The sequence below is a fragment of the Xenia sp. Carnegie-2017 genome, unplaced genomic scaffold, assembly GCF_021976095.1.
Source record: "Xenia sp. Carnegie-2017 unplaced genomic scaffold, XeniaSp_v1 HiC_scaffold_20, whole genome shotgun sequence".
Classification (NCBI taxonomy): domain Eukaryota; kingdom Metazoa; phylum Cnidaria; class Anthozoa; order Malacalcyonacea; family Xeniidae; genus Xenia; species Xenia sp. Carnegie-2017.
The window spans coordinates 2,562,924-2,590,523 of NW_025813483.1; the positions used below are offsets into that span (position 1 = coordinate 2,562,924).

At 32.8% G+C, this 27,600-nt stretch overlaps 3 protein-coding genes and 4 long non-coding RNA genes across 12 annotated transcripts; 3 read left to right on the forward strand and 4 right to left on the reverse strand.

The window, feature by feature from the left end:
• Positions 1 to 3,607: 3,607 nt before the first annotated feature.
• LOC124440948 lies at positions 3,608 to 5,427 on the forward strand. The gene has a single exon (XM_046991373.1). It carries the CDS (start codon positions 3,778 to 3,780, stop codon positions 5,425 to 5,427), a length of 1,650 nt encoding a protein of 549 aa, XP_046847329.1. The 5' UTR covers positions 3,608 to 3,777.
• A 3,393-nt stretch (positions 5,428 to 8,820) lies between these two features.
• LOC124442105 lies at positions 8,821 to 9,703 on the reverse strand. The gene is made up of 2 exons (XR_006947122.1): positions 8,969 to 9,703; positions 8,821 to 8,893 (listed from the first exon to the last, which is right to left on the reverse strand). It is a non-coding gene; the product is annotated as an uncharacterized LOC124442105 (long non-coding RNA).
• Positions 9,704 to 13,104: 3,401 nt separating this feature from the next.
• On the reverse strand, positions 13,105 to 14,113 carry LOC124442062. Its single transcript, XM_046992587.1, has 3 exons — positions 13,776 to 14,113; positions 13,441 to 13,702; positions 13,105 to 13,319 (listed from the first exon to the last, which is right to left on the reverse strand). The coding sequence occupies exons 1-3, from the start codon at positions 13,993 to 13,995 to the stop codon at positions 13,286 to 13,288; spliced, it is 516 nt and encodes a 171-aa protein (XP_046848543.1). The 5' UTR covers positions 13,996 to 14,113; the 3' UTR covers positions 13,105 to 13,285.
• A 137-nt stretch (positions 14,114 to 14,250) lies between these two features.
• On the reverse strand, positions 14,251 to 15,644 carry LOC124442089. Its single transcript, XR_006947106.1, has 4 exons — positions 15,380 to 15,644; positions 15,099 to 15,248; positions 14,543 to 14,724; positions 14,251 to 14,422 (listed from the first exon to the last, which is right to left on the reverse strand). It is a non-coding gene; the product is annotated as an uncharacterized LOC124442089 (long non-coding RNA).
• On the forward strand, positions 15,144 to 22,938 carry LOC124442137. The gene is made up of 4 exons (XR_006947153.1): positions 15,144 to 15,155; positions 15,457 to 15,459; positions 18,880 to 18,887; positions 22,667 to 22,938. It is a non-coding gene; the product is annotated as an uncharacterized LOC124442137 (long non-coding RNA).
• Positions 16,430 to 18,390, forward strand: LOC124442087. 5 transcript variants are annotated; one of them, XR_006947102.1, is made up of 4 exons: positions 16,430 to 16,468; positions 16,677 to 16,795; positions 17,096 to 17,476; positions 17,558 to 18,390. It is a non-coding gene; the product is annotated as an uncharacterized LOC124442087 (long non-coding RNA). The 5 variants fall into 5 exon arrangements; XR_006947103.1 differs by having other exon boundaries at positions 16,713 to 16,795; XR_006947104.1 differs by having other exon boundaries at positions 16,431 to 16,488; positions 16,713 to 16,795.
• LOC124442030 (DNA polymerase zeta catalytic subunit-like) lies at positions 20,273 to 25,969 on the reverse strand. 2 transcript variants are annotated; one of them, XM_046992528.1, is made up of 11 exons: positions 25,332 to 25,969; positions 25,105 to 25,179; positions 24,960 to 25,041; positions 24,309 to 24,390; positions 24,116 to 24,224; positions 23,777 to 23,874; positions 23,599 to 23,703; positions 22,203 to 22,305; positions 21,647 to 21,751; positions 21,506 to 21,574; positions 20,273 to 20,302 (listed from the first exon to the last, which is right to left on the reverse strand). In XM_046992528.1, the coding sequence occupies exons 1-9, from the start codon at positions 25,655 to 25,657 to the stop codon at positions 21,700 to 21,702; spliced, it is 1,032 nt and encodes a 343-aa protein (XP_046848484.1). In that variant the 5' UTR covers positions 25,658 to 25,969; the 3' UTR covers positions 20,273 to 20,302; positions 21,506 to 21,574; positions 21,647 to 21,699. The 2 variants fall into 2 exon arrangements, with proteins under 2 accessions (XP_046848484.1, XP_046848485.1); XM_046992529.1 differs by lacking the exon at positions 20,273 to 20,302 and having other exon boundaries at positions 21,326 to 21,574.
• Positions 25,970 to 27,600: the final 1,631 nt, after the last annotated feature.

The following is a 27,600-nucleotide window of genomic DNA, read 5'->3' on the forward strand; positions in this document are numbered from 1 at the left end:
TCTTCTAACTGAGGCGATTGATCATGCGACATTTTGTTTTTATCGGAAGATGATGGAGTGGGTTTGGGTTTACACTCCGCCATGCCAAATTTTGTTAGTAACTTAATAATATATTGCCTTTGACTCATTGTTATTTCACTTTCTGAGTATTTGAATTTAGTCCCTATGAACCAGGACAACATTTCTAAATCTTTCATCTTAAAGCGGTCGCTTAAGATTTTCTTGACACTCTGCATTAACGTGTCATTGTTAGCAACTATGATAATATTATCTACCCATACTATTAGAATAGTAACATCTTTTCCTTCAAGTCACGTGTAAACGCATTTGTCGAGTAACGATTGTTTGAAAGTTTTCCCGATTAAATGTTCATGGAATACGTTATTCCAATTCCTACCACTTTGTTTTAATCTATACAAAGACTTTTTTAACTTGTACACAAATTTTCCACCATTTTTCTCTACTTCCTCATATTCTTCGGGTTAATGCATATAAATTTCGCAGTCTATTGGGACGTTAAGATAAGCTGTTTTTACATCCATCTGATGCAATGACATGTTGTTTTGAACAGCGTGTTGAAGCAATACACGGATAGAACACATGCGTGCAGTTAACGAAAAGGTTTCGTTGTAGTCAATACCGGGAGTCTAGGAGTATCCTTTTGGCTACATAATGGGCTTTATGGGTCTCTTCTTCATGTTCCCTACTTTTACGGTGTATACCCATTCCCCCCCTATGTCTCTATTTGTTGGGGGTGGAACAAGTTCAAACGTATCATTGTCAATTAATGCTTTGATTTCATCATTCATGGCTTTTTGCCATTTTACTTTTACAATAGAGCTTATTGCTTAGGAATAGGCCGTTGTGATGTTGGATACTCTATAGCAATAATCTACGGTATATGAGACAGTATCCTCCCCTGAAACTTCTTCTGTCACCTACTCGTCAAGATATTTAAGCTTACTTCTTATCCTAGTGGGGTATCTTGATTCTTTAGATGTCTCTGGAGCACTAATGTCTTCATTAGTTGTTTTGGGGTTTTTTCATGCAATTTTGCTATCTGAGGTGCAAGTTCTTCATCATCTAGTTCTGGCAGTTCCGTGCTACCCTCCCTGAAGAACTTAACGCATCTTACACGCTCAACCTTGTTAATGTCAGGATAGTATATGCTGGACTATCTGCTAATTCAATAACATGTGCTTTACTATCAAATTTACTATCAAAATCTATAAATTTTGGTTCAACTCTGCAAAAGCGTCAGCCAGTTTTAAAGCTGCTGGTTCTTCTCTCTCACTAGCTGATTCGATAAATACGTTGTACAATTTTTGAATACGCACATATAGCCCAAAGAATTTTTTTTCCAAACTCGTATTTGCTTTCGCTTCCATCGAAATGCAAACCTCTCCTGAGTATATAACCTGTTGAGTTCGAGTTACTCGCCATATCTCTTTTCGTAATACACTTTATACCTTCAGTAACAACCACGAGTGAACTTAATGATCAAACTGATTTTTATTATTTTACAGAGCAGTATTTATAGTATTTATTACAAATAACAGATATTATTATTGGTCGGTATAGTTCCTCTATTTAAGCTATACATGGTACATAAGGAAATTTAACTAACGTCAATAACTGTTCCTTGGCTGTTAGCCGTGTGAAAACGGATACATTGGTAAACCAAACTACACACATACTATTTCCTTAACATGTTTCTGTGGTTTATGACTCAATAAAATGGAAGACAGATTTTTTGAGCTTTTTTGTTATTTTCTAGATTTTCCAAAACATTTCAAGTGTTAGGCATGTTTTAAGAAACTTTAAATGGATGCAAAGAAACACAATAAGTAAATTTTACATTTTATGGCATTTACATGAAATTTGCATGTCGATTACATACAGAATTCTATAAAATGGTAATAACAGAATTTACCACAATATTTTAGAGTGTGTAATTAATTGGTTTTTTAAATGTCCGCCTGGACACTGTCTCAATTCTGCATTCTACACAACTAGAATGAATTTTTTGTTTTTTTTTCTATAAAACATGACTTACAAGACATGTCCTATATTTTACATGATTTTTTATTGAAAAGGAAGAATACTTGAAAAATTTCTCAAGGTTGTCTTTACAATTAATTCTAGAAGGCAATCAAATCATCTATAAAAAATAGGAATCTTTTTTAAATGCAAAGGCTAAATTACAGAACACTCTGCTTCATATATATTTTCATTGTACAGCTGTCTAAGTAGTCATTGTATTTAAGTAGACTGCCTGTACAAACTTTGTGTGCCAGTTAGACAAATTGCTAAACACCTTCCTAAGTAATTATATAACTCAGTATCTCCTTTTTCACTCCAACATTCGGTGGCGTCGATAAAGGGGGCCTGGGAAAAGGGGCACGTGCCCTCTTAAAAATTGACTGTGCCCCCAAGTGCTCCTCATTTGAATTTTAAATAAGAGCCTTCATATGCATCATTCAAGATTGAAAAAGAAGCACATGGCATTAATGTAGTACTTACAGAATTCACACAACTTTACTGTAACGGGAAGCATTTTATTAGATAAGCAGACTAAATTGCATTGCATTTACCCTCTCTGGGTTGTTAGCCAAGTGGTGAAGATTTTAATGCCTTAAAAAAGAAAAAACTACACAATACTTGTACAATAATTCAAGTCTCTAGTGGGCAAGGAAGAACAAGTACTATTGTGATGCTTATCATGAATCACATTACACCATATCATAGAACTTGTATAAGATCGTGGACAAGTATACTCGTAGACTCAAACTTGTAGACAGAAAAATACAAATATAGCAATGACTAAGAGTAAGGCTCATGAATATACTGCAAGTCTGGGAGTATTATAAAATGAAAACATTTCATTAAAATCAATAATCAATCTACGTAACGTTATGACACGAAGAATGTACAAATCCGCCAAGGTTAAACTGGGAATAAAGTAAATGGTTTGAACCTGGGAGTATCGTTACATGTTTGTAAATGATGATCGTCCAGGTTGGTATAGTCCTGAGAAGGACTATTTTTGTTGTTGTTGACTGACGTTTCGACAATCTTAGCGGTAGTCATCTTCAAAGTCAAATGAGGAGTAAACGTCAGGTTAGCCGTATTTGTTATCTGGTTCTTACGTCATTGTATTGTGTGTACAGGAAATGTATACAAACATTCACAATGACAATACACAATGACAATACACAATGACAATACACAATTCCTGTACACACAATACAATGACGTAAGAACCAGATAACAAATATGGCTAACCTGACGTTTACTCCTCATTTGACTCTGAAGATGACTACCGCTAAGGTTGTCGAAACGTCAGTCAACAACAACAAAAACAGTCCTTCTCAGGACTTTATTAACCTGGACGATCATCATTTACAAACATGTAGTTAAACTGGGAAGTTAAAAAATTGAAACTATTCATGTTGTGATAAATATTTCAAAAGATTCCCAGTGCAGAAGCAATTTTTAGGGCCATTTAGCTAGCGACTGACGTGGTACAAATTTTGTGCCTTTCCACTCGCAAAATCCTGGAGACGCAACTACCAAAATATAACCAAATGCCTTAATGCAGGAAAACTAAAATGTCTAATTGCGTTGTTTTCAGCTGCCATCCTCGATATTCATTTACACGTACAAATAAAACTGTAACATTACGTAGCTATGTTTGATCTTCAACAATTTTAGTTGTCTATAAACTCTAATTAAAGAACCAATTTATCTTGATATTAATAATTTTATGACCTTTAGATGCAGTCAAGAGAAAAAATTAATAACTCGTATCTGCAAGAAATACTTACAGATGTTGTTAGGAAGAAACTTGCTGAGTTATTTATCCAAGAGTGGAACATTAATTACGGAGTATGGAAAAATACAAACGTTAGTGGTCAGAAGTTGTTCAATATTGAAAACACAAAAAAGAAACATCATGAAAAACACATTATGTCAAAATTTCAGGATGGTGACACCAGTAAGTGGGATTGTACAACACTGTTCGCAGCGATATTGTTTTCAAACTCAGTTGGAACAAAACTTGACCCCAAATCTAAGGCTGCTGTGGATAAACTTCGTGTTATCAGAAACAAATTTATCCATGAAAATAAAGGAAGCGTTGCTGATGACGAATTTCAAACAATGCTTTGTGATATTGAAAACTCATTTAAAGATCTAGCATTTTCATTCACTGAAATTAATAAAATTAAATGTCAACGAAACACATTTAATTCTTTTCAAGTACTTCCTTGCAAACCAAATCACGATGTGGTTAAACGTACCGAGTTACTTAATCAAATCACAGCAGATCTCAAGAACTTGCGCAGTACTAACAATAATGAACTAACATATTACTATATTTCTGGTAATCCTGGCAGTGGTAAATCTGAATTAGCTAGACAAGTTTGTGAAGAAATGTATAACTCGTTTGACTGGGAAAATAAAACAACATTTGTGATGACACTCGAAGGAAAAGATATCGACTCTCTTTTGAAAACTTACGCTGAACTTTGTAAACGATTAAGCAATGATAAAACTGTCATTGAAAATATTTTCAAAGAAGCAAAAAGCAGCGAAGACAAAATCAAAGATTTCCACTTATTGCTGACGCAACAACTGAAATCTTGGCAAACATGGTGGATTGTTGTAGATAACGTGGTTGAACTTCATAAAATTTATCCATTATTACCTCAAGTTGGTGATCATAGTTGGAAAAATTGTCAAATTATAGTAACTGTCCAAAATACAGATGCCATTCCACAAGATGGAAATCTAAATAAACACATTTCAGTTAGCCATGGTATGAACAATGAAGAATGTCGACAACTTCTATCTGTCTTTTCTGATAATCATAATAAAGATGAAAAATTTTTAAAGGATTTATCCGACAAATTAAATCGTCAACCGTTGCTCCTGGCAAATGCTGCTTCCTACGTAGGTAGAGTAAAAAGTGTAAATCCGACATTCACGTGGGAGCAATATTTTGATAAGTTGAATGAAGGAGAGCGACAGAACATGGATGGCAATTTTCAAAAAATAAACTCAACTTACTTAGGAATGAAAACTGTTATGTTAGCAGTACAAAAAAATGCTGAAGAATCCATCTTGTTGGAACATGTTTTTAAACTTTTCTCAATAATATCTTTCGATCCCTTACCACAAGATGTTATAATACAATTTATTAAAAGCATTGATCCACAAAAATCTGCAGAAGATGTCTGTCTTCAATTAAAGCATTGTTCTTTATTCCTTCAAACGGAAAACAACGACATCCGCCTGCACAGCGTTGTACACGAAGCCATCATAAATTATTCATCGCAGACCTTTGGCTGTAAACAAAACGAAAATAATTCTAAAAGTCTGCAGCTGATCTTGCCTGTCAAGTTGCTTGGCACTAAATCATTTTGAAGACAGAGAAGATGAAATCAAAATAATTCCACATCTAATTAAATTCATAACAAATTCATCATTTCAACATTTCCTAAATAAGTTGATCGATGTAAAATCATCAAAACAAAACTTGATGAAAGAAATTGGAATTTGCCAAATATTTTGTAGATGTTTTGGAAAGATTTTGCAACTATAAACTTGCAACTAAAGTACTTTATGAAATAACAGAAATTCAAACTAAAGTGTTAGGTGTTGATCATATTGATGTTTCATATTCGTACAACGAGCTGGGTTTATTGCTTGGAAGAATGGAGAATATGAAAATGCTAAAGATTTTCTGAGCGAGCAATGGAAATTCAAACAAAACATTTGGACCTGACCATGTTAATATTGCGACAACGTACAACAATCTGGGTTTGGTTTACAGTAATATGGGAGAGTACGAAAAGCAAAAGATTTTTATGAACGAGCGATAGAAATTGAAACGAAAGCATTTGGACCTGACCATGTTAATATTGCGACAACGTACAACAATCTGGGTTTGGTTTACAGAAATGGGAGAGTACGAAAAAGCAAAAGATTTTTATGAACGAGCGATAGAAATTGAAACAAAACATTTGGACCTGACCATGTTAATATTGCGACAACGTACAACAATCTGGGTTTGTTTACAGTAATATGGGAGAGTACAAAAAGCAAAAGATTTTTATGAACGAGCGATAGAAATTCAAACGAAAACATTTGGACCTGACCATGTTAATATTGCGACAACGTACAACAATCTGGGTTTGGTTTACATAATATGGGAGAGTACGAAAAGCAAAAGATTTTATGAACGAGCGATAGAAATTCAAACGAAACATTTGGACCTTACATATAGTACGAAAAGCAAAAGATTTTATGAACGAGCGATAGAAATTCAAAAAAACATTTGGACCTGACCATGTTAATATTGCGACAACGTACAACAATCTGGGTTCGGTTTACATAATATGGGAGAGTACGAAAAAGCAAAAGATTTTATGAACGAGCGATAGAAATTGAAACAAAACATTTGGACCTGACCATGTTAATATTGCGACAACGTACAACAATCTGGGTTGGTTTACATAATATGGGAGAGTACGAAAAAGCAAAAGATTTTTTTGAACGAGCGATAGAAATTGAAACGAAAACATTTGGACCTGACCATGTTAATATTGCGACAACGTACAACAATCTTGGTTCGGTTTACATTAATATGGGAGAGTACGAAAAAGCAAAAGATTTTTATGAACGAGCAATAGAAATTAAAGCGAAAACATTCGGACCTGACTATGTTAATATTGCGACAATGTACAACAGTCTGGGTTCGGTTTACAGTAAAATGGGAGAGTACGAAAAAGCAAAAGATTTTTATGAACGAGCGATAGAAATTGAAACAAAAACATTTGGACCTGACCATGTTAATATTGCGACAACGTACAACAATCTGGGTTTGGTTTACAATAATATGGGAGAGTACGAAAAAGCAAAAGATTTTTATGAACGAGCGATAGAAATTCAAACGAAAGTATTTGGACCTGAACATGTACTGCAATAATATACAACAATCTTCATTTGGTTATAAACAAACTATACATATTGAAACTGAAGCATTTGGACTTCTATTTATCTTTTATTTGCTAGAAGCTAAAATACTCCTGTCTTTGAAAACGTACAAGGAGATAGAAGAAGAGGAAATGAATTTGTAGCTCATTTTCAATGAAGAAGAAAATCAATTTCTTTTTTCATTTTAGGTATGTCTTCTTTATACTAAAGCTGACTAGAAACAGTTGTATTGTAGATTTCTTTTAACAAAGGTTCAAATAACAACAGTTGTATATTTATAAAATATATATATTGACAATATTCAAACATTTGTATTTTCAAGTTTTCAACTGTCATTTATTTACTGGAACAGTTTTATTAAGAAACTTGTATGGAACTATCAAAGTATATTTATGAGTTTAGTTTGCAATATCTAGCTATTCAGAAGTTGTGAAGTTCCTTAAAATGAATGTTGTTGGGTCATTTTCTTGTATAATGAGAGTAAATACTGATCTTACAGCAACCATGATCATGTAACATCCCTTTTTGAAATGCTGAAAAGCCCACAAGATTTGCTTTGCTATATAAGTATGAATACAGTCTTTTCTATATTTATTTCTATTCATTCATATAATTTACAAAATATACTTTCTATTTATGAGAATTGTAGTTGTTTGAAATGGACATGCAGTTATTGTTATTTGATTCAATCATACTTGATTTGGGGACTAACACCTTAATTGTTGTGACAATGTTTGTTTTTTTTACTTTGGAGGAAATATTTATTTAATGATTGATTCAATAATACTTTTTATAGTTCAAACTATAAAGGCAATGTAAAGTAAAAGTTATAAATAACCTGAAGAAGAAAAAGCAGGATATCATTGCCATAGCATTGACAGAAGTGAAAATGACACATTTAACTGTCCAACTACCAGATTTACTAATATATAAAAATCCCAGCAGTGGCACAGGATACTTGTTAATTGGGCACAAATTCATAAATGCACGTCTTAATCTGTTGAAAACAATGGAATTCAATGGAACTTAATGTGGCAGAACATGAGTATATGAATATGTGCTTCCTACCCAAAATGAAGAGTCTGCTTTGCCATTTATTCCCAGGGCGTCTTGAAGAGCTCTAGCATTGTGTGTAACAGTTAGTATTTCATTTTGCAAGGAACTTCTTATTTTTTTTTTTTCAAAACATTACTTGAACATTAGAGAAATTGTGTGCAAACTATGAAAAGTTTATATTAGGAATATATTTCTAGGGCAACACCCCCCTTTAAAGTATGTATCCATGTTCAGGAGTGAATGACATGACCAGACATTTTTAGCTAATGTCTTTACAACTGATAAGGACAGTAAATGAGTCATTTCTACTGGTGTCTTTACTACTGATATGGACAGTAATGAGTCATTTTCATTGCTATGACATTCATGTCTTGCTTTTGCTATAGTTTATACTTTACATTGCTTTGAAACTGATTTTCCCAGCTACATAAATGATTTTACCACAAAATCACAATACAAAATGTTGTGGTTATCTCCGATCCCAAGAAAATCAAATATAAATCAAAATACAGATTTACTACATTTAAATGTAAGCGAAAAAAGAACATTGTCACAACAATTAAGGTGTAAATCCCCAACCGTAAATAGAAAGAAATGTTGAATCAAGTAACCAAACTATTGACCTTCCCTCCACACACAATTCTTTTAAATACAAATTAGATTTTGCCATTTATCACAGTGAACAGAAATCTGTATATTTACACAGCAAAGCCAGTGTTTGGGTTTTTTAGAAAACTTACTAAGCACTATAAATTTTACATGTAAATAATGTACATGTTAAGATTTTTCTTATTAAACAACAAAAAGAACCAAACAAACACTCCATTTAAACCTTTGCCTACAGAAATTGAAAATACAACTGTTCCTGGTCAGCTAAAGGAGAAAGAAAACATACCCAAAAGCCAGAGCTAACAAAGCATCTTGTTCCTTGAAATGGAGCCACAAATCCATTCCTTTCTGTAAAGACTAAACACAATAAAAATCCTTTGCTGACAAGCGTTTTGATAGATCTGGCATTGGTGACCACCTGACAATGTAATTTATCTTTATGTATGTTTTAGGTAGTGATGTAGACAAGAAAAATGGAGATTTTACTCTAATTATGTGTGTCTGGCCCATATTTACTGTTGTCATCTCATATGTAGTGTAGTGAGTAACGAAAAAGTAATTGAACAATAAAATATTTATTTTCATAGCACTGGTCGACTTGCTATACGCTACAAGTTGTCATGGTGTTATTAAAGGGCTGAATTCTGATATCTTCCTTTGATTCTTATTTTCCGTAAATTATACACGTATTTAATAAAATATAAGTTTAAGTTGATTTATCCAAAGGGGAACCCCCACGGTCTGGGGATCTAAGTTCTTGATACAGGGTGTTTCAAAAAAAGTTAATTCAACTTTTATTTGCTGATGTGTGTAAATTAGTGAATAAATAACTGCAGTTTTAAATATTTAAAAAAAGAGTTCTAGGTTCTAGCTATGGAGTGCTATGTTGTTTGTTGCGATTTGGAAGGAAAATGAGTGAAATGCAAGCGCGTTGAAAAATTTTGGTCAAAGTCGCAGTCTTTCACCTTTGAACATAATTCCATCAACATGAAAGGTGCTTCACTTTGATTTTGCTGGTTTGTTGACTGACTATCACATATTTTATGATGATGTCTAATTTTTTAACCTTGACAATATTTGAAATTATCTGACATTTACAATTTCTATGATTTAGCAAAAATTGATCCTCAAGGATTCGTTTTTTATCATTTTCGCGCATTATTTTGAACATAAACTACGCAGCATTTATTAAAATGGATATCAGATTAAGACTGTCTATTTCTGTGTCAAGGTATTTATAAACTTCCTTTATATTGTAAGTTCTCATCACCTAACTAAAGGATTGTATCACATTAGCCAAGTCGTTGAAATATATTAGGAATAACAAAGGGCCCAGAATAGAAACCTGTGTGTTTCCTGTGAGACTTTCTTCTTCCTGTGATATAACTCTTCATATTATAAAGCGTATATATAACAAAAGAGAGACGCAAAGGTATAGACACTGAGGTAGACCCAAAAGTGGACAAAAACATAGACAAAAAGTTAACACAAATAAAGGCGAAAAGATATACAAAAAGATACACGAAAGATTGACAAAAAGACGAAGACTAATAGAAACAAAAAGGTAGACACAAAAGTAGACGTAAAGACTAAAGTCAGACAAACACATTATAATGTGCAAGGATTGTAGTTTCACAAAAATATACATTTCTATTTTTTTCATTTGATTTTAGACATTTGGACCAACAAACTGAAAACAGTTAAACTTGTTTTGGAAGAAAAAGAATGGACGATATTAACCATCGTATCTAGCTAATTTCCAGGCTTTCTGACAAACATCCTCAGTTTCATGTCGACGACGGCAAGTACAGAAGCAAGATTGGCCATTTCTTACAACTGTGCATGTCGCACACGGCATGAAATTGAAAATATTGACTGCAGTAAGAAAATTAGGATTTTTATAATTTCTTTTTTGATAGAGATAAATTCTATGTTTTTATCCCACAAGATTTTCACATTAAAAAATGTCGAAATTTGGTGTTTGATAATGGCGTAATTTTATTCATCTGTAAAGAAAATGAAATTTTGTAAAGTTACAATAGCTAATTTAAACACCTGAGAAAAACATAACTTTGTCATGAGTTTATTTTGTTGCTGTAAAAATCTTACCATCATAAATCGTTGGTTAAAACAGACTTGTCTTTCGATCAATTGTCGAGACAAGAATCGTGATCTAAGAAAGAAAAATGCTCAGGAAAACGTTTTAAAACAGCCAAAGGCCAATAAACTGCATTTGACTTGGAGACACTGGAAATTGAAACATCGCTAAAGAAAAAAATCTTTTGATTTCCCATTCATAGCTTGCCATGTAAACGGCCTGGTGGACTCACAATATATATACGTCTTGTAAAATTACTGTCAAAAACGATGAAGGAGGAAAAAGATACTTACCATCTTAATAATTCTTCAGTTATAAAGCAGTTCAGACGAAGTAGAATATCAATTCGTAAGTAGCTCAGCCTCAAGGCAATGGTGAACAAAAGCCAAATACGTTTTCATCGTGGTCAATAATCAATTTCTTTATTTATATAAGTCCTCCATCATGGTGAATTAAAACCACAAACATTTGTTCTATGTTTCTCGATCGCATTAACAGAAAAATGTCTACGCCTAAAATAAAGCAAAGAATTAACATTAACAAAAACGAAAACTTTATAAGAAGACGTATATTTAGGTCACACATTTTGCATAAAGATATTAATGTCGTTTACATTTCACACTTCAATCAAAAAGAGAGTTCTCTCCTAACACGAATATCAAAAATCACATTTAACTGAACATGTTATCGAAAAAGTGAAAGATATATTTCGCTTTCGGCAAATATTCTTCGTGTATGTAGGAAGGTAGAGATTTAAATAACGCATTGAAAGTTTGTGTTGATCTTAAAATATGCCTTTCGAATATTCATCTTTCGCTTTGGGTTCCTTTCATCAGGCCTTCAATCGAAGTGCAGACTATGATAGAAAGCAAGTTGGTCGCTGGATACACACGCGTGCTGTATTTCGAGCAAAGTCGTATAACCAAAAAAAATTTGGCCCTAATCAGACCATTGGATCGTGGTTTGTAACAACAAACAGTAGTGAAGAGCTACCAACTCACATCTTTGTGCCTTTCCAAGACGCTGGACGCTTTAACAATCAAGAACAAACTATACATGTCTTTGAACATGCTAATTTAAGTCGAATTTATGTTGAGATCAATAACACTCAAAAGTATCCTGAAAAAGAGCTTGATGTTAATTAAACAGCTCCTAACAGCAATTACAGCAGAGCCTACATGATGTTTCAAGACGCTGAAATGAAGTACAGCGATCCAGATACAGGCTCTCAAGTAAGCTTAGGAGACTTTGCAAGCCTATTTCCTATTTACCATTTCGATGTAAGTCATTATGCCGATGTTTTGAGAAAAAAAGAGGCAAACATTAGAATTCGTTGGACCTTGAACCAAGCTTTTCGTAGCGCGATTAATGCTGGTGGCAGCAATGCGTATAACATGTTCTGCTTGGTGCTTAGCGAACGATTTATTCGACTTAATGGGATAAACGGTAAAATGGACATAATCGTTTAGACTGTTTGTTTGATGTGATATGTTATTATTTAAAAATAATTTCTAAGATTAAAAACACAAAAATTTTTTCGACTGTTTATATACGCAAATTGTTTTGCATGTGCACAAAAAAGTCGGGCGTTAATAACGCAATATTTGTTGAAGCTCTCAGACCCGCCATGGAACGAGTAATCACTCAGGAATTTAAAGGCGCTGGTATTTATCTTCCTGGGTCAAGAGGTATAGAAGGCGGTAGCTTCATTAGAAATCTTATTGGAAAACTCTTACCCACGGTCACTAAACTCATCACCAAAAGAGCTACTGTCTCTAGGCCTAGCAGCTATATCAGGTGCTATCACCGGCAGCACGCAAAAAGCAGTTGCTGGTAGTGGTGTAGTTAGGAAAGGTGGTGCAGCTGCTAAAGGTGGTGGACGTAATAACTACACAGTTCACGGCGTTACACTTTCAACGGCTCAGAAAAATAACCTGGCAAAGGCAGTCAGAGACGGAACCGGAGTGACTATACGACTTACCAAAAAAGCACTTGACGGCCTTGACTTGCTTATGCTTACTAAGACGCAAATTAAGCGCATAATGGGTGCAAAACCCACAGGATCTGGGTTGGATCTAAAATTGTCTAAGAGTCAGATTACAGCCATGGTTTCATTTTATAAAGTACTAGCTATGTTTTCTCGCAATAGTCACCATCTTCTGTAATAAAAATAATCACTATGTGTACTTTACCTTGACAAAATACTAATGTCACTTAAGTTAGGTTCCTTCTCTTTGAGCAAATAATAATGTTCACTATCCTTAGCAACAATTTCTTTTGCAGAATCTAAAGAGAAACAAACAAACATCAATTTATTATCTTACTAAAAATTGACCTCTTTGTTTTTAGAATTAAAATCAATCTATTCAAAAAAATCCTACCAATTTTAGGCTTTTTTGCAATGGGTTGATTTCTTAGATAGCAACTTCTGGTTTGATGTCGTTCAGCAAGGCTAAGTGCAACATTAGTGAAGTTTCCAAGGTATGAAGCCAATCTTTTAAAGTAACTGTGCTTTGCTTCATATCACATGCACCAGCTCCAAATCATTGCTCCAAATCTAAAAAAATCAAGGACTTATGTTAGCTGGAGGGAAACCAATGATGTAATTTTTACATGCATTTTGAGTTACATACCATATTTTTATTTATGAACTAAGATACAAACCAGCAAAATCATACCTGTAAATATGAGTTGGGTAATGAACCAAGTAATGCATCTTGGGTAGAACTGAAAGCCCAGGATAAAGCTGGGTGAATTTCCACAAAAATTCCTTCAGGTATCCTTCCAGGATAGAAAGTTCATCGGTGTTTGTGATTGGTGAAAAAACAATGTCAACAATTTTAAGGAGCAACAGAAAATGCATCCACTTTTCTTCATCCTGAGGAATGGCACTGCCAAGAGCTAAAGGAAGGAATTTTCCAAGGCACCACATTTGTCTTGCTATAAAAGGAAAAACCAATCACTTAAATCAAGGGTGATGGTATTAATGCTTGTGACAATCACTACACCCTACCTTTTTGCTTTAAACTATTGTTTTCACTCTTCAAAGTTGTCCGGGTGATTGGTGATGGCTTGTTTTTATCATTAAAATATCCATAATCAAAAGAGTTAATTCTTTCATTAAGTTGCTCCACTGTTAAAAATTTTTCTTTAAATATGAAGTCCTTCAGCAATTCTTTACATACATACTGAAGTACTCCTTCTAGTATATCATGCATTGCATCACCTGGCATGCCATCTGCTACATGAAAATACCTAGAGTTGCGAAGAATTGATCTCCTGCAAAGCCCATATGCTTTACTCAGTTCTGGGTTTTCTTCAATCAGTTCACATTGGCGGTCATGACCAGCACAAGTTGAAGTGTAAAATGTTTTCCAAAACTGAAAGACTTACTTTAAAGTGTATGTTCCTGGTCTGCTAAAAACCATAATAAAACATTTGATCTATGTTGAAACAGGTTAATAATGTATTATCATAAACATACATACCTTCTGCTTTATTTATTCAGTGGTATTCAAGGGTCATTCATGAAAGGCTCCAAGAGAATGCCAATGCCATATTTTTTGATAATTGGAACTGTTGCCATAAGGAGTAGGTGAATGTTATCACACTGGGATCGATATCGAGGATCAATATTTCCAGTTGTGTAGTAAACAACTCCTGTCATACAGAAATAATGGCATATGATGTAATAAGAGCTTCTTATAGCCTTTCATTGCTCATACACTTTTTTACATTTGAGTGACTGATTTAGTCACTATGATGTCATTAAACCATTACCTAACTTATGCTTTCCAGTTTTACTATCAAGGGCATTTGCAATTTCGAACTCATCATAGTAAAGCATGATTTGTAAAGCAGTTGAGTCCTTGGAAAACAGAGGATGGGTTTTGAAATACTGGCCATCCAAACATCCTCAATCACATCATCATGTTTATGTTGCCGAAGATACCATGGTTTAGCTGAAATTGAAATCAAAGAATGAAAATATTAAATTTATTATTAACCAGTAATGGAAATGTCTGGTGGTAGGATGGGTGCCTTCCTACCATCAGACATTTCAAGTTAAAATCTGGCTATTTTCATATTTTCATGAAATAATTGGAGTATATTTTTCGAAATGTGCTCTAATAAACGCAAGTCATCATTGTTTTTTCTTTCATGGAAACTAACACAGTAAAACACACATAAAGTTCCTTTTATAGTTATACATAGAACATGTATTAATATTTTGCAACCCTGTTATTGATATGGGTACTTGCAAAGATGTAGTTGTCATAGTTTGATAAACTTGCCAACATAAAAAAAAACACAACCATGCTATTAACAATCTGACCTGTTCAAGTACTCCTTTTACATTGAGCATTTTTTCCAAGGATTTAAGCAGTGGTATGTACATGATTTTGTCATCTTTAATAACCTCTTTGTACACAGTCCTTGAACGTCTTTTCACAACTCTGTGTCCAAGTTTAATTCGTCTGGGTTGCTACAATTAAAATAATGATTATGCATAACAAGCACTAAAGAGCAGCTGGCTCAAATATGTTAAAAATCTCAAAAACTTTATCCAAAACTCTAAACATTCTAAAAAGTCAAAAACATAGAAATAAAACTTACAACTAAGCCAAAATGCTCCTCAAAATAAGCATTCTGTTTATACTTTGTGGAAATATGTTTGAATGGATTTGAGATAGCATGTCCTTCATCAAATAATTCATCAAGACCTGGCACATCATTATAATTTAATCCAGCTTTCTCTAAGCAATTTTGCAAACCGTGTTTAATTGCTTTGACTGTTCCTTGGACAAGTTCAGTGGAATCTTCTACAATGTTATCCACACATTTTTGTGAGCAGATTGATTTCTTTTGTTTTAGAAGAAATTGAGCCTTTTGTGTTCCATTGCTTGAACAGAGTCATCAAGTTCATTTTCCTGTTGAATTCATCAATTAAGAGTTCAAGGCCATCCTCATCAGGACAAAATTGTTGTGAGTGCTACTCGCTGATTCAACGCAACATAGATGACTTGAGTTTAAGTCAACATTGGCGTGCTTTCTTCTAAGATGACTTTTGTAAGAGTTAACCTAAACAACAAATCCGTGAACGCACTGAATAAGTAAATATTTTTAACAAATAACAAACAAATCAGTGTCGTATCAAGAATGAAAAGCTTACCTTAGCGAAGGTTGAATTACATTCCGACACTTCGCAGATAATAAGCAATCTGGCATCGTGTTCATGAACAGCGACCAAATGATGCAACATTCCAGCGACAGACGTTGAAAAAAACGTTGCACATACCTGACAACACAATCGTGGCATAATTAATTGATTTTTACGAATATTCTTGCGTCACTAGTCAAGTGACAACTCCGTTACCGTTTGTTAGAGCAATGAATAAGTAAAATCAGATCAATATTAAGTGTCATTAAGTGCATTTCTTTGTCCAATTAGTTGCGAACTTGCGGCGATTGGTCGATTTGGTCACATGACATCCCATTACGCAAAGCGGCACGTGCCTGACTGCCTGTTGCCGATGTATGTAGTCGCGTGGCGTGTTTCTAAACTTCTTGTGCTTTGTTGAAGTGCATTTAAGCGTTTAAACTCTTCTATTGTGGGCAAAATGGAAATCAACAAACAATCATCTGTCGCTGACATTATTCTTTTTGAAAACAACAAATTGGATGAAATTGTCGAAGATTTTAAAGGTATTGTCTCATCCTGAAATGTAGGTCGCATGTGTGAGGGTTGTTGTCTCGTGCATAAATCTAGTGTAGAAAATAATTCAAAATTAGATTTATAGATGACTTGCCTTGTTTACGTTTTGCTAGCAGGCAGATTTGGTCGAGCGCTTTTAGAGAATACCAACAGCAATAACGTAATTTCATTGACGTTTTGCTTCTTATATTTTTAAAGCTAATCAAGTCGACGGTGAGGATTTTTTCAATTTAGAACCACATGATATTTATCAGATGATTCCTCGAATAAAACTTCACAAGAAGTTTACGTGTATTTGAAATGACGTTACTCAAAAGGTAAATTGAAACCTTACAGGTTTTCTACATAAAATGGTTTAGGTATGGGTTGAAGTATCAGGCATGTTAGCCTGATGAGAGGGTAATATTCATATGTGCATGGTATACTTTACTAGATTCTAGTACTACAAGCAATTTTAATTCAACAGATTATATGTAGCATATGAATTTATGAATATGAGTTTTTTGCCAATTATTAATCTGCCGCTGTCCATGAGTATGTATGCTGTAGCAAAACTGTCTGTTGAATCACAATTACTTAGAGAAAGATAATTAGTTTTTTGGTTTAATTTTTTCCAGCTGAAAGCAGAGTTAGGATGTATTTTGGAGAAAAGTGATGTTGTGCAAGACATGAAGGAACAATGGAATTTGCACAAATATAAAATGCTGTCTGTTATTAAAAAGACAAAGCAAAAGAATGTCAGCAGTATCCTTGAAGAGCTGGAGGATTGTCCAGTGTAAGATGAGAAAGGTTGGTGTAAAAATCAATAAGTTAAAATCCCTATTTATACTGAAGTGTTAATGCTTTAGAGAGTGATAATGGTAATATATTCATTCTATGCTATGTTGATTATTTTAGAGGTCAAGAACCGGTGTATAATGGCATATTTCCCTTAAGTGTTAGATGACCAATGCACCCATCGAGATATGAACAAAAAGCTATTTTGGGACATTGTTGATGTAAGAGTTGATATTGTCACAAATAATATTTTCTGCATAAATGTGTGAAAAAATTGATAAATAATTTTATCTCTGTTGAAGGGTAAAAGCTTGGGGGAAGTTCAAGAGATCATTAACAAAAGTTCGTCTCCTAGACTCCTATCAACAGGAACATTAAGAAACATTCATTCAATAATGTTGGTGGCTGAGGGGATGATTGTGGCAAAGCTGAAAATGGAAAATATTGTCAATGCAGTTATTATTTTACTTAGTTCTTTTTATACTTTTAATGCTGAGTATCCTAAAGGCGTTAATGGACATTGCAAAAATGTATTTATTCTTTTAGAACATTTGCTTTTAAATTCAAAATGCAATTGTAAGGCTCAATTGCCAACTTTTGTCGATCATTTTATTTCTTCTATGAAGTAGAAAACTTTTGTAGTGTTAATTAATGGCATGTAGTAGAGATTTTAAGTATTCTGTGTTTACAGAAAATGTGCTATTTATAATTGTGTGATTGATTTTCTTTAGCTTAGTTAAAAATATCCTCTATATTGGTCAAATGGTCATGGATATGCACCTGAAAAAAATGCTTATTTAATGGTAAAAACAAACAAATAAAATTGGTAAATTTAACCATTTTTGTTTTTGGTATTTTTGACCAATTTAGGAATTGGTTGTTTTGACCTGTAAAAATTGTTCTTCTCAGGTGAATTCAAATGACCAATTTTTTTGTCATTTTGACCAATCTATTTTTACTGTGTAGAACATTGGATTCCAGGATTAGAAAATTACTTGATCATAAAACTAAATGGCATTTTCAAATCTTGAAAAAGTTTGACGTAAAATAATATTAAATATATAATTTTATTTTAACTATGTTGATTAAATCTACTTCATTCAGTAGCTAAATAATTGCAGGCTACCAACATGTATGAATTGCGTGCCAATTTTTTTAAATGTATGCCATTGTATTTAATAAACGCAGTGTTTTGGGAGATGTACCCAAAAGCCAAGAAATGAAAAAGAAACGTGAAAATTCATGAGAACTACGATAAATAATGTTATGACAAATGGCTTCACTTGGCCCCAAATGTGGACACTGTTTTTTTTCCAAACCAAAACGAAATGGGAGGGAAAACTGGCGGATCCGGTAAAAAACCCTCCAATAAAAGAAATAAAAAATTTACAAGAATTGCCTCAAATTTTTGTAGTGTTTTATGATGTTTTATATTTTTGTTGTTTTCAATGATCCCGATGATCTACTTTAACATGCAGCGTAGTCAGATCGTGCGTCTTATACAGTCGTATAAAAATTTAAATTTACGGAGCAATAAAATGTGGGCTGACTACCCTATTGACACAGCAAATATTTTTGTTCGTACAAAGAAACGCAAACTTTGTAGAGCACAAAAATGAAATAGCGCAGAGTGTTAACAAAAATTGTAATCAATAGACGAAAAACGAAAACTAATACCAGCCATATATAAATCATGTATAAAAATTATTCAGTACGTAGGAACCTGACCATTCACCTCCCATAACAATTAAAAATGAAACGATTAAAGAGACGTTATTACTTGCACAAAATAATTTTTTATGTCTGCTTGACTTTATTCAATTGAAATTTTCTGTTGCCTCGTTAATTAATAGCTGGCTTTCACTCGTATGTTTTTTTCAGAAAGTTTAACAATTGTGAACATTTAGTTATACGGAAATTTTTAACGGTCGAATTTGAAAATTGTGCATCTTATAATAACGACGCTTGTTTCTTGGTATGTTTGCCCAACTTCGTCGTTCATTCATTGTCCAGTTAGAAGGCCAACAGACATAACTACTCTATAAAAAACAAGTTATAAATGTCAGCATAATAAAGGAACAAAAACAGAAATTAAATATATTGAAAAGAATAAAACTTTAATACCTGATTTTTTTTGTTCTCCTGGTCAGTTCGATCCAGGGGACTTGGTCGGTCTCTTCCGTTTTTTTCATCGCGTAGTTTTTACGTTGTATCGTTGAAATTAATTGTAAAATTTTTATCTTAGTAATTCAATGAACCCTACTTGCATCATTGCAATTTTCTTAATAAACGTTAAATAAAATTACTAAAAAGTAGCGAGTGAAAGCCAGCTATTTTCTCACAGCAAGTGACATCTTTTATTGACACTTTTTTAAGTTGGGTGTTTTTCATGGTTAAGTTTCAAATTATAAAGATAGACCATCAGGATCCTTTTTAACTATCTCATGCAGTTACTCATACAAGTTAATTTTAACACTTATATCTACTCAACTTACAAACCACAAGATATAGATCGTGTTTTTCCACTCGCTTGTTTTCCATCTTCGTAGAATGTAGTCCATTTTTATAGTGCAATCACTTCAATGTAAATGTTCATACGTACATATGCCGTTATGCGATGTCCATTCAACATGTCAAAACCATTCCATACACGAAGTAACGAGCATCGTCAACCAACAAAGAAGCTACTGATATGATGAATCGCCATTTTGATAGACAACATTCCACGATGCACTGTTATGGTAACTTCAAGTGAAGGAGAAGGGACCGCCCTTCAATACCCTAGTTATATCATTACTCAATGCTTAGTGCAAAGTTGATCTTTTGTGAGTATCAATTGACCACCTTTAGGTGGGTTCATATAACAATGGGGCCCATCATCATTATTATATGAACCAACAATTGACATCAACAAAGAATCTAAACTACAAATGAGCATTCTTGGCCATGAATCACCATGACACATAAATAATGACAAACTAGTAAGAGTAATTGAAGTGAATGACACATGTGGTAAAGGGACTTTCACAACTCCATCCTTGTGGGATCTACAATATAAGAAAATATGAAACACATGTATGAAATTTCATGATGAATAACTCCGCATATGACGTTAGTTTGAGTTTTAAATTCTTAATCAGATATATTGAGAATGAGCAAATTGTTATATGTTTTATGTTTAACTATTCAAATGGTAGAACATTCACCTTCATTGCACGAATAGCTTTAGTGAGTTGATCTTGAACGATGTAACAAGTTTCGTACGATCAAAGGCTTATAATCGTGATGAAAGCATTTTACAGTGAAAGCTTTCAAATTACGAGGTCTACACCAAGACCAGTTCATTATTCCATGTAACTCATACTTCAGTATTTGTCAGTAAAAAGACAGAATTTACCTTTCTTCCTACAACGTTAAAGTGAGTAATTTTCTGTTGAAGTAAAACACACGAATTTAAACATGTTAACGTTTCTTTAATTGACGTCATAACTAAAATTATTATGATTGGCTCCTTAGCATGTCACCTTTCACAAAGACAAAAGTAATCCTTCAATGCGTTTTAAGGCCTGTTTCAAACATTGCATTTTACATGTGCCGATGTATTTAAGACAAAAGATAATAAGGAATTTTATCTCATTATCTTTTTTTTAAATGCATTGGCGCATGTAAAATGCAATGTTTGAAACAAACAAAAAAGGATTACTTGTCTTAATGAAAGGTGACATGCTCCTAAGGAGCAAATCACAATAATAATTTTAGTTATGAAGTCAATTAAAGAAACGTTAACATGTTTAAATTCGTGTTTTAATTCAGAGTGAAATGACTACCGCTAAGGTTGTCGAAATTTAAATAATCGCTGTGCAAATTATTTAGCATCCAGTCATAGTGGACTTTGCTCTAAGAAACTTGACAATTTACAAGGTGCAAATACTGTGAAATCACCTCTAAAATCTCGCAAAAAACTTTTTCTCAATGACGAATGAACGAAAACGGTCACTTCCAATTTCGCGTTGGAAATGGGCTCTTGGTAGATAAATGAAAAATGTGCCATAAGAAAACAAATAGTAAAATATCTTCGCAAAGTGAAAGTTTTAATGAGAAAAACATGTTATTTTATCATTATGAAAATGTTATCTATGTTCTTTTCACATGCTTTCCTTGACTTTGAAAAATGTTCAAAAAACAATAATTTTACATGGGTAAACAAAGAAATTGTTCCCGTGAGATGAAACGTAACATGTAAAATTTACCTTCCATCTTTACTAAATGATGTTTGTCGAACGGCTGCTGTACATTTAGGACGAGAGAGAACTTTCTGCCTGCGTGGGAATTAAACAAATTAAATTGCATTAAGATGATGTATGTTGTTACCATTGAACATGGAACGCTACCTGAAGCAAATAATTAAAGCCAAATCTTACACCCAGACACGCGTGCCATCCACTTAAGGCATACGTAAAGGTTCTTTCCAGTCCACTTCCTCTTCATCCTCCGAACTGCAAGTGAAGAGGACAGCTACTAAAAACTTTAGAAAAGATTAACTATTTTTCATTTAAGATGTTTACAGTGTTTGCACAGGATTATGAAAAGCAAGGAGAACTTTGAGAGAACTCGATCATTCATGACCAGAGTCAAAGGCTTGCACCTGCTCCAAAGTTCTCACAAACGTCTCCGAGGTTTGCATAAGCCTGTGTAAACACAAAAAACATCTTTTACTTCTTTTATAAAACAACGATAATACAAAACAAACAAATTAAAAACAAATGTTTTAATTTTTCCTGTAACATGTATTCATGATTGATTTGATAATTCTCTTTGATTGATTTTAATTGATTGAGCTCAGATAGGTTCGCTCATGCCAAGTTTGCTAATGTTAACTCAACTATAGACAAATCAACGCACGCATTTTTCTGTCTTTATTTTATAAACAAAAATGGATACTTTTACCTTTGGGAATCATGTTCCTCTTCATCATCTTTCCAAAATGGCTGTGACATTAATATTGATTCTTTATCTTCATCAATATCTTCATCATGTTCATCATCACTACCTTCTCAATAAAAAATAAAATAAAAAAGATTGATTGAAAAACTTCATATAAGACACATTTTACTAAACACAAATGAAACTGTACACAATCACCATTGATATCCATGTCTAATCATGGCAGTGTGCGAATTAACGGTGTGAAATGTGCAATTTACACATCGTTTTAGCTAAAATGAAAACAATTACACATCACTTTTTGAAACGATATGCAAAAAACTTCTTTACTGATTACCACCACATAAATTGAAAAAAGTTTTCAAGCTTAATCTTTACAGATCTTTACTTTATAAACGAGTGCGTTGCACGACATTAAAATCCATGTTCACACTATGTCATCAAGTTTCAAAGACGTTGTCACTGAGACTAGGAAGTCTGTCAACAGTCAACATACATGGTGCTTATATGCTTATGACAATAGGGGTGTAATACATTATTAATGTCAATTTTTGCATTTGCGTTGTTTTGTAAAACGTTACGTACTGTTTTTGGCATCATAGCTATTTTGAGTATTTTCAGTAAAATCAGGAAACATTTTGATTTTGATTCTTAAAAGAAGACAAAAAAAACTTAAATAAGCCAAATTTGAAAAATAAACCAAAGGGAATTTTGATTTTAAATAAGCCTAACGTGAGAAAAAGAAGCGAAATTTGGCTCAAATTATTAAGCCAAACTGGCAACCTTGAACAAATATGTTTTTTATCGTAAGTAAACATAAAGGATGTTACCGTTAATAATCAGAAAGAAAAAGTATATTCGGTTATTGTCTTTTCACTTTTGCACAAAAAAGAGGAGAGAATAACATGCGCAAAAAATTTCTTTCATACATTTGTAACTGGATCAGCGATTGTAACGAAAAACACTGTCGTAAATCATATGAATTTATTCACGTTTAAAAATATTAATTTAGCAATTAGCGCTATATAATATTTAACGTAATATCGATTTGATTATGCCTCTAAAGAAACACTTTTGTCAAAAAAAATTGCACATCGTTTTTTCTTAACTAATTCGCACACTGAATACGATCTAACGACAAAAAAAGTTGAATTTTTACCTACGTATTGTTCACTGTTAAGTAAAAGAAAATTAATAAAGGAGCAGTTGTACACATCTTCATGTAACGATGACAATGTTTAAACTTAAGAAAACATGAAATTTTATGCACTTGAAAACAGCTGCATTTTGGGATATATAAGTCTCAGCCTCATAAATCATAAATACCATGACAATATAAAATACATGAAATGTATTGTGAGCTATACAATGATGTGACATGTATTTTTTTGTACCTTACCTTGTGAAACAGGAAGAGCAACTTGTAAAGATAGTCCAATATCTCGTCTTCGTTGTCTTTCATCTTCCCACATAGCAGTTGTACCAGGATTATGACCAACACAACCTTCATAAACATAATAAACTCATTAAAGATGTATAAACAGTAAAATGAAGACATAAAGATAAGTAAATTTTACTTTCAACATTTATTTGATTCAAGATGTCTTCAGCAATTACATCAACTTCAAGTTCACAACGACTGACTTTGTTCACAGTAGGATCCAGGCATAAATTTCTAAATAATGACAAATAACAAACATTAAAATGATAAATATCAACTGTAAAGATAGTTATCACAAAGAATCATTCCAAAGTTAAACTAATTTTTTAAATGTAAATTCTGTAATCTGGATTGAGCATTGACTCTAAATCTTGGGATAAATCATACACATGTGTCAAATTTAGGATTAAGGATTTACACAAATCCTTTTGGTTTCAATTAATCTTCAAGTGTAAAATATATGAATCAGACAAACCTAGGAATAGTGTCTTCATTCCAGTGTTGAGATGAAGGAAAATTGAGAAATGAATTTGGAGATGAACCATGAAGTGGAATTGATTTATTATTATATGAAAGATTTTTATCTATAAAATTCAATTTGATGGTAAATAATCATTTGTGGTGTTAGATTTTTATAGAATGCTGAAAAAATCAATAATGAAACTTTCCTGTTTTTGAAGAAATTCCTCTAAAATGAACTTTTCTTACATGAAGTAAGTTCATACCATAAAGATTGTAATCAATTAGAAACTAAAATAAACGATATTTCAATATAATTCTTATAATGTAACTTAGTGAAAATCTATAGAAGTTGACCATCCAGGTAGGAAAAGACTAAAGAAGGTCAGTGGCATTAGTGTTTAAATGACATTTTAACATTGTTACCAGTAATCATCTCATCTAGATGTGAAAACATCAATCAAGACTACCCCCAACAGTCCTTCTCAATACTGTAGTATCCTTTATGATCAACATCAACAAACATGCAGCTATACTTCCACAATGTGTTCAAACCATTCACTTTATTGACAAAATGTTTTGCAAATGAAATTGAAATGCTATAATCCATAATGGAATGTTTTTATTGGACATCTGAGATCTAATGCACAATTATGGGCACCTTTACGTACATGCAAATGTTGCTGTGGTCAATTACTTTGATAAACAATGAATGGGATAAATTTTGAAATAAATAAACAACAAACTTTGCAGGCCTTGCCACCTGTCTGGTGCACAGTTTACAAACTAACCACTCCAGTCTGGGTTATAACAATCGAAGATGTGTTTTTTCCTCATTAATAATAAAAAACAATAATTACCTGTAGAATATAAGGAACATGAGCTTCGTGTGGTTGAAATGACTTGTTCAATATAGCTCCATTCTGAAGAAGATCAACAAGTCTGAAAAAAATGAAAAATTTTGATGTCGTTTTATGTTAGAACAACATGAAAAATATATCTTACTTGGGAATTATTCTTGGATTGTACAACTCCATCTTAATAAACTCTTCTTCGTTCTCATGATAACCATAAAATGGTCTAAAAAATAAAATCATTTTGGGTGAATAATATTGAAACGTTATTGGGTCGAAAATGGAAGATTTTGTATTGTGATGTAAAGAAGAGAGTAAAAAAGATTTAATAATAGTAAGCTTTGTCAACATGAGGAGAAAACAAGGAAAATAACTTACATTTTCTTAACAATTTCAGTTTTATGAACATATTTCATAGAAGATGATGTTCTACCAAACGCAACTTGAACAGCAAAGTCTACACTTGTCGTAAATTGTTTCAGATATTTATCTGTGGGTTTAGTTCCATCGTAAGGTATGTATAAGTAAGGAAATACTTGATGAATATGAACACAAGTTTTCTGTCCACCAGGAGTTGAGCCAAATATCCTCAAAACAGGAACACGGTTAACATTCGCCTCATGAAATTTAGAAAACAAAATGTCTAAGCCATCTATAGGTTTTCCCACGTAAAAATCTGCATCTACAATCCTAACAGAAAACATTCTGTTGTTCCATGTAAGAAAATATATCGTCAATTAAAATTTTTGAAAGACGAAAGACGAGAGTTGAATCCGCCATATTTGTTTTAGATTATAGATTAGCCAATCCAAGATTTTATAATCAAACCCTTATACCAAATCATCGTAATCACCTTTTTGGGATTAGATGGGATTTAGAAATTTTCCAAGGGTGAGCATGACTTTATAGACCTCGCTAGAAAGGCTCACACGTTTGGCGTTAGAAAATATGCTCCCCAGAAGTTCATGTCTTTCTTCATGTCTAACTACGACATTGCATGTAAAGGATTCCCGCTTTCGTCGAGCAAAATAGTGTCCGCATCCTGATGTTTTGGTCCCGTACAGCCATGTCAATACTGAAAATTAATAATAGTTAAATGTGTACAACATTTATGAGTTGATTGAGTTGAACTGAATTTGAATTTGCAATAAAATTTCTAAATTAATCCCTGTCGTATATATTTCAATTATAGCAAAAACATAAAATTTGCTCTTCTCATTTTATCGTCTCGCTGTTATGAACAGAATTCAATATTTTACAATAAAAACAGCAGGTGATTAAAATCAAGCATTTATTGAGCATTCCAATTTCTTTATTATCAAGCAGAAGCAAAGATATCATGTAGATGGTTGCGTCTCCCTTAATGTTTCTAAACTTGTTAAGGTATGTTGATTATAAAGTTCACCTATCATAGTGCCATAGTTTGTTCTTATGTCTAGAATTTTGTTATATTTGTCATAAAAAACCTGAATGTCATTTTCGTGGTGGAATTCACACTTCATATGTTTTATATTGCTACGTCTGTTGATTTTGGTTGGATTTTCCCAATAACACATTGGATAATTTATCATTTCAAAATACTGACCTTTCTTGCATTGTCACCAACAATTAATTTCAATAGTCTTTTCAAATAACATTGGTACGGCAAGGCTAAATAATTAACAAGATGAATCAAAATTATGACACGTCACAGAACTATAGTTATGCATACATTATGTGCAATAATTTTAATTTTATCTAACATTGCTTTTATCAAGAAGAATTTTTCCTCATTCAAATAGTCATCTATCTATTTATTTTATTCCTAACACAGATGATGACATAAAAACGTTTTGCTTGGCATGTCTATAGAAATTGCGCCTAATTGGAGTAAAAAGCTCACATCTTCACGTGATAGTACACGTGATTTTATTCTGGTCTATAATTGTTCAACTTGTTGTAAGATAGACTATTTAAAATATTTGTTTTCGTCATAATTTCACAAAATGACAAAACTTTGCATGACGAACTGTCAAGTCCAAACGCTATCAGTTTTGAAGTATCTCTGATTACTGAGATGTGAGAGAATTAACCGTCTTATCTAGTATAATTCGTCAAAAATAATTATTGGAAAAGTTGTTGTTTATAATCTTAATTTTTTTTAGCTATCTTATTGGTAAAAATGGTATTATATATTTTGCCCTCGCTGCCTCAACTTTGCGTTTGTTAATAGTTTAGTTTTCCAGAGCATTTCATTAATTCAAATAAATATATGTAAACTGTGTATAAGGTTTATCAAATTGAGCTGAAACATACATTGTTGTAAAATTTATAAATCATCCCTTCTTCGTGTATTCTCATCAGTCAGAGCTAAAATATAAAATTTGCCCATCTCATTTTATCGTCTCGCTGTTATGAACAGAGTTCAATATTTTACAATAAAAACAGCAGGTGATTAAAATCAAGCATTTATTTATGGGGCGCGAAGTGTTTCTTTATTATTTACGGAATTTTTAATGTTTAATTTCATTATTTATTAAATAACCAAACGTAATAGGTTGGTTATTTCAAATAACCATTTTTTGGACTAGCATAAGTTTGGTTATATCAAATAATCAATTGACAAAATTTGGTTATTTAATAAATAACCATTTTTATTTCGGCGCCG

Excerpts from the sequence above, each read along its gene's own strand:
- LOC124442062 (XM_046992587.1), bottom strand. The coding sequence starts at position 13,995 with ATGCCAGGTGATGCAATGCATGATATACTAGAAGGAGTACTTCAGTAT. Across the intron at positions 13,703-13,775 it reads CAATAGTTTAAAGCAAAAAG|CAAGACAAATGTGGTGCCTT; the intron begins GTAGGGTGTAGT and ends TTCCTTTTATAG. Across the intron at positions 13,320-13,440 it reads TACCCAACTCATATTTACAG|ATTTGGAGCAATGATTTGGA; the intron begins GTATGATTTTGC and ends TGATTTTTTTAG.
- LOC124442030 (XM_046992528.1), bottom strand. The coding sequence starts at position 25,657 with ATGTTTTCTGTTAGGATTGTAGATGCAGATTTTTACGTGGGAAAACCT. Across the intron at positions 25,180-25,331 it reads ACTGAAATTGTTAAGAAAAT|ACCATTTTATGGTTATCATG; the intron begins GTAAGTTATTTT and ends TTTATTTTTTAG. Across the intron at positions 24,225-24,308 it reads AGGAATTTCTTCAAAAACAG|ATAAAAATCTTTCATATAAT; the intron begins GAAAGTTTCATT and ends TGAATTTTATAG.
- LOC124440948 (XM_046991373.1), top strand. The coding sequence starts at position 3,778 with ATGCAGTCAAGAGAAAAAATTAATAACTCGTATCTGCAAGAAATACTT.